The 6,487-nt window shown below is 39.8% G+C and overlaps 1 protein-coding gene across 1 annotated transcript; it reads left to right on the plus strand.

Moving 5' to 3' along the window:
* Positions 1-3,551: 3,551 nt before the first annotated feature.
* On the plus strand, positions 3,552-6,264 carry LOC136677712 (uncharacterized). The gene is made up of 4 exons (XM_066655311.1): positions 3,552-3,664; positions 3,895-4,047; positions 4,420-4,512; positions 5,589-6,264. The coding sequence occupies exons 1-4, from the start codon at positions 3,563-3,565 to the stop codon at positions 5,889-5,891; spliced, it is 651 nt and encodes a 216-aa protein (XP_066511408.1). The 5' UTR covers positions 3,552-3,562; the 3' UTR covers positions 5,892-6,264.
* The last annotated feature ends 223 nt before the right edge of the window (positions 6,265-6,487 follow it).

The following is a 6,487-nucleotide window of genomic DNA, read 5'->3' on the forward strand; positions in this document are numbered from 1 at the left end:
TGTAAGCATTTGCATTTAAATTGCTTGTGAATGTTTACGCAAACCCTGTGTGTAGCAGCAATCAAAATAATATTAAAAACAACCAAAGTGACAAGCAATATGCAGTTCATTGTTGTGATCTTTTCATTGTTTTTTTTAAATATTGCGAGACAGCTAGCAAATAGTGGCTGTCCCTCCCAAATGTAGGTGTTCTCTAACAGAAAGAGAAAAAGTTTGAGGTGAAATGTTTCTGCAGGGTAATCACTACAGGTTCAGAAGCTTTACAGCATCATTCATTCATTATCTGTAAGTGCTTATCCACTTCAGGGTCGCGGTGGGTCCAGAGCCTACCTGGAATCATTGGGCGCAAGGCGGGAATACACCCTGGAGGGGACGCCAGTCCTTCACAGGGCAACAAAGACACACACACACATTCAGTCACACACTCACACCTACGGACACTTTTGAGTCGCCAATCCACCTACCAACATGTGTTTTTGGACCGTGGGAGGAAATCGGAGCACCTGGAGGAAACCCACGCAGACACAGGGAGAACACACCACACTCCTCACAGACAGTCACCCGGAGGAAACCCACGCAGACACAGGGAGAACACACCACACTCCTCACAGACAGTCACCCGGAGGAAACCCACGCAAACACAGGGAGAACACACCACACTCCTCACAGACAGTCACCCGGAGGAAACCCACGCAGACACAGGGAGAACACATAAACTCCTCACAGACAGTCACCTGGAGGAAACCCATGCAGACACAGGGAGAACACATCAACTCCTCACAGACAGTCACCTGGAGCGGGACTCGAACCCACAACCTCCAGGTCCCTGGAGCTGTGTGACTGCGACTCTAACCTGCTGCAAATAGATCATAGATGGTCTGGATTACGTGAGCGGAAAATATTAGACTTTAGTTTAACTGTTATTGTAGATGAGATGAGGTTGGAGGAGATTAGATTATATTAGATTTATGGTCACATCATAGTTTGCTAACACTAGAAAAGACAAGTGATTTTTTTTATTTCTGTAAATGTCCACATCGCTCAGCCTGTTTCTACCTTCAAATTCCACCCTGTCAAACAAATCAAAGCCAGTATATATAATGATCGGCTATAAAAATACTACCACCTTCTTGTGTCTACACTCAATCTCCACTGACAGTATATGTGCATTTTATAATTCAATACAGTACAATAGTCGATCTGTTACACTGCACCCTGTCGCTCAATAGTCAGGACCCTCACAGGACCACCATAGGGCAGGTATTATTTGGGTAGATTTGGTTGGTGGACTATTCGCCCTCCAGCAGTGACCCTGAGGGGTTTAAATGCTCCCGCAGCTCTGCTGTGTCAGTGCAGCACTGCGAATGATTCATCTCCTAATTATTTCCTGCTCTGTGGTGCTTTTTGGTGGTGAAAAGGGGCAAACAGAGTATGCAGAACAACAGACAAACTGCAGTCTCTAATTGTAGAACCACAAATTGCTTCTGTCTGGTCAGTGTGGGCGGCACGGTGGTGCAGCAGGTTAGTGTCGCAGTCACACAGCTCCAGGAACCTGGAGGTTGTGGGTTCGATTCCTGCTCTGGGTGACTGTCTGTGAGGAGTGTGGTGTGTTCTCCCTGTGTCCGTGTGGGTTTCCTCCGGGTGACTGTCTGTGAGGAGTGTGGTGTGTTCTCTCTGTGTCTGCGTGGGTTTCCTCCGGGTGAGGAGGAGTTTGGGTGGGTTTCCTCCGGATGCTCCAGTTTCCTGCCACAGTCCAAAAACACAGTTGGTAGGTGGATTGGCGACTCAAAAGTGTGTGAATGTGTGAGTGTGTGTTGCCCTGTGAAGGACTGGGTGTATTCCCGCCTTGCGCCCAATGATTCCAGTTTGTGTGAGACAAGATTACATGAATCTGCTAAAACTGCAGGAAGGCACGGTGGAGTCTTGCTGCCACACAGCTCAAGTCTCAGCTCAAGTCTGGGGTCCCAATACGTTAAGTGAGACGTTTGGTGTGTTCTCCCAGTGACTGTGTGGGTTTCCTCCAGGTCCTACATTGGTAGGTGGATTGGCTGCACGAAAGTGGGTGGAACTGTCCACAGGTGTGAGCTTGTAAGTGACTGGGTGAGTGTGTGATGACCAGATGTATGAGACAGTGATTCCAGTTAGGTTCCATACTCACCACCCTGATCAGGATGAAGTGGTTACAGAAGATGAATGAATGCTGAAACCGCATGACAGGTAACTACCATTTTCGTTGGTTATGATGAAATCAAGCCTAAATGTGGGCTAAATCTGCAGTGTATGCCCTCCTTTAGCTGATGTAACAAAATTGGTTGATAGTAATCTCTGATGATATTTCATTCAGTGTTTCAATGTCAACACATATTCGAATATATTTGGTTGTGTGTGTGAATGAATAAAGATATAGAAAATATACATAGCAGAGAAATAATATTTGGGCACTATCCTGCTGAACGTACACACATGGTTGTGTTTCCTTGCTCTAACAGGTTGGAGCAAGTGCGTTACCCGAGACTAGGAAAGATAAATGCCACGACCGAACACAGACAGAAATCTCTGACTGAGAGAGATAAGGAATTCAAGACATAAGGTGAGAAACACTTTTAAAAACACTGTCAAGATCTTCCAGTATATGAGGCTGAATATGCCCTAAACAGATGTTTAACATTGGCACCAGCCCCTACACCTGTACCATGAGAACAGTGGGAGAAACCAATGACAGCTACTTGTCAATTACCATGTATTCATTTATTACTAAATCATCAGTTGTGGTTACACAATAATAGTAATTAAGATTTAATAATAACTGAATAATTAAGCCTAAGGTTGAAGGGGCTCTTCATGTTGTAGACAGCTGGGTGTTCGGACTGTTTGTTACACTGTAAGCCCGGATTTTATATCTACTTAAAAAAATTATGTACATTGAACTTAACAGTTTAAGTTTTATTGCATTACTATCAAATGTAAGTACATTATACTCATATTAGTACACATTTAAATATATTAACAGTTTTAAGTTTAATGAACTTAAATTTGTACGTTTTTAAATGATTAACTTAAAAGCTTAAATTAAGGTAATTTAACAGAAAACTGGGGACTTTTTACGTGTAACCCTGCCATTTTATTTTTTCAGCTTGCTTTTGGCGCGTCAGGCCAGAGACGTTATCAGGCAAGTTGGAGTTTTGGTGCATTTCAACCAGTGTGACCGGCGTATTACGCAGTCCTGCATATAATTTGGTAGACTAGGCTGTTTGCGAGCAGAGATGATTTTGTTTTAATGTCAAGCTTTTACTTGTTGACGGACGTGTTGTTTTTCATCTGTTGAAGGCTTTTGCAAGAAGTGTGGCGGAGTGATTTTTAACCGACTTTGTAAAGTGGAATCTTTGTTTAACAAAGTCGACGAATATTTTTCACCAGAACGCGCTGTTTTTTGAGCGGCATTTTTTGTTTATACCAGTTTAACAGGCGGTTTCTGCTACAGTTCTTCTGCCAACTCGACCAGCGATTAATTTAGGATTAATCTCTTGTTAGGAAAAAAGATTAATCTCTTGTTAGGAAAGAAATGGATGTAACTTTTGCTCTTCGGAGAAAAGAAATGATCAGAGACAAGCCTGCCATCAGCCAAGTGGTACATCGCTGGCCAGCACTTTTTACAGAAAGCCAGGTTTGTATGACTGTTTTAAGTATTAAAGTATTGTCAATACAAAGGATGGTAGTCTTTTGTATTATAAATATATATTGAATCATTTTTTTGTAGTAGTAGATGTTCAGTTGTGCTTACATTTGTCATGGCTTTGTGTTGGTTAAAGTTGTGTGACACATCACTTAATGGGTCATATATTGGGCACATTTAACCACAGTTATATGCATGGTTTGCTTTGCTTTATTTTTTAGGTATATTGCGAGTTCACCAGAGTGGTAGGAAAAAATCTCAAAGAACAGTTCTTTGATGCCCTTGACGAGTTCTCTCCAAGGCTGATGGACCTCTTCAGAAAGAAGAAAGGACTTGCTGGTCAGCTTTTGGCTGACCTTTTACGACAGACAAAGGTGAGCTGTCAAGTCTATCCTTCTATCCATTTAATCTTCATTCATTCATTCATTATTTGTAACCCTTATCCAGTTCAGGGTCACGGTGGGTCCAGAGCCTACCTGGAATAATTGGGCGCAAGGTGGGAATACACCCTGGAGGGGGCGCCAGTCCTTCACAGGGCAACACACACACACACATACATTCACACCTACGGACACTTTGGAGTCTCCATTTAATCTTATTTCTCCTACTTCCCTGCATGTTCTCTTTAATCTCTTCACTTGTCATCTCCCTGTGTCTTTTGCTTTCATGGCATCTCTTCTGACTCTTTTTAGATAAATACTCATACGCTTCTTTAACTAACATTTGCTGTGTTCTGCATTTTGCAGACCACTGAGCCTGCAGACATCAGATGCCTTTGTCTTCGGGGCTTGCCAATCATCTTGGGGGATGATCCCTCTACCTTCTTCAAGACATCCTTTGTAAGTAATTGAATTTGTTGTAAATGTTCATTTTTTTCTGTTGAATTTTATTTTATTATTTTATAAAATATTAGTTTTTTTACTAAATATTTAATTTGGTTGCCCAACCAATGGTTTTTGGACCATCTCTATTATTGATTTTTTTTCAGTTGTTTATATACACACCATTAATCGTATAGTTTTGACTGTTACACTTCAAAATCGTCTTCAGAATTACTTTAATGGAAGGGCATTGTCCAAAAAAAAAAAACATCCACAAATTATGTACACTTCATTATCAAACACATGTGTAGTTTAAAAAGAAAAAAGAAAACTTTATACATTTAAGCTAAAAAAAAATGGGTTATATTCTCATTTGCTGCTACTGTTCCACATTCAGACTGTGGGAGGCTGGAGCACAGGGTCATTGTGTAAAATGTCGTTATGCAGTTTGTGATGCAATCATTCTTTTTTCTTTTTTTTATATTAATATTTTTGTTTCTTTTAAAATTATGTAATACATTTTGGTAAGGAAAGACGTAATACCAGCTGCCTGAAATGGCTGCCCCATGTTAGCTACAAATAAATGTTTATTTTGTGTTCTGTATGCCGATTGAGTGAGGTGGTTTCAGCATGTACTTGTTAAACATGTTTTTGTGACAGTAAATTTCCAGAGTTTATTAGTAATGTTAGTCTTACACCTGCAATTTAAATTAAAGATATATCTGGATTTTAATCACAACTTTTTTGATGAGTTATTTGACTACATATGGGCTAATTGGTAAAATCATGTAAACAATTCTTCTGAAGTGTATCAAAGATACAGATTGATATAAACTAAATCTAAATCGGATTCTGCACTAGTTTATGCTGAGGAGGGGTAAATCTGTGTTAAAACACAGGACGCATATACACCAGAATAGTAAATATACAGGCCTGAAATTCTTCAAACCATTATTGGACAGAATTACATGGTTTCCAGATGTATATGGCAGTTTCCAGTTTCTATATGGCAATTCAAAGCAACTCTGGTATTTGGTGGACAACACATCAATTAACTTGATTGTTTTGTTTGTTAATTTAATTTTTTCTGTTAGGATGTAACTGACAAGGACTCATACAGCCAAACTTCAGTGGGACTCCTCTGTGTTGATCAGGAACACCCTCAAGTAAACCCATCCAAAGTGGGGATCATCTTGGAAGGCACTGTGGTGATGGATGACCTGGCCAATTTACCCCAGGCCACCTGTCTTCTGTTTGGTCTCATCTATGCTCTTCACCTGAACTACCCTAAGGGCATGAAAAACACTTTCTGCTTTATTCAGCAGCTAATGCTCAACCTGGGTAGTCGTGAACTGCCACCCAAAATTCAAACTTTAAGAAATCAGCTTGCTAACTGAATTCAGGAAGGTTACTGTTCCATGTACAAAATTTGTTATTTATATTTTTGCTCTTGTGCACTGTTTGCAGTGTACACAATATGGCCTAAAATTTGTGTGCGCACCTGTTTGGCTGTAATTTTATTAGAATTTTGTCATTAGGAAGCATAAGTTTAGAGAAGTCATATTCTCTGTCTGTTTTCTTTCCCAATGGCCACATTATCTATGTCAGGACAGCTTTAGCTCAGATTTAAGATTTAGCTCATTTTCTCAAAGGTCGTTTTCTCTAATTTTTTATATTTGTGAGTACAACTTTGTATACCATTTGAGCAACTAAGCCTGATTGTGATTTATTCAATGCTAATTCTATGTGGAATTGCTTAAGAAGGTTTCAGTTATGCGAGCAAATTTTCAGGGTAGTGCATTATGTCCCTTTGTTGATGTTATATTTCAAGGAAAGAATAAAGCACAAAAAGAACTGTATTGGTCTGACTTATATTTCCATTAATATTTCTAATCAATAATGAAGTTAAATAGGATTAAAAAGAAGAGAAGTAAGAAGAAAGTAGAAATCAATTTAATTTATTTCAACTTAAGATATTAAGTAGAATCACTAG

This window comes from Hoplias malabaricus, chromosome Y (genome assembly GCF_029633855.1).
Source record: "Hoplias malabaricus isolate fHopMal1 chromosome Y, fHopMal1.hap1, whole genome shotgun sequence".
Classification (NCBI taxonomy): domain Eukaryota; kingdom Metazoa; phylum Chordata; class Actinopteri; order Characiformes; family Erythrinidae; genus Hoplias; species Hoplias malabaricus.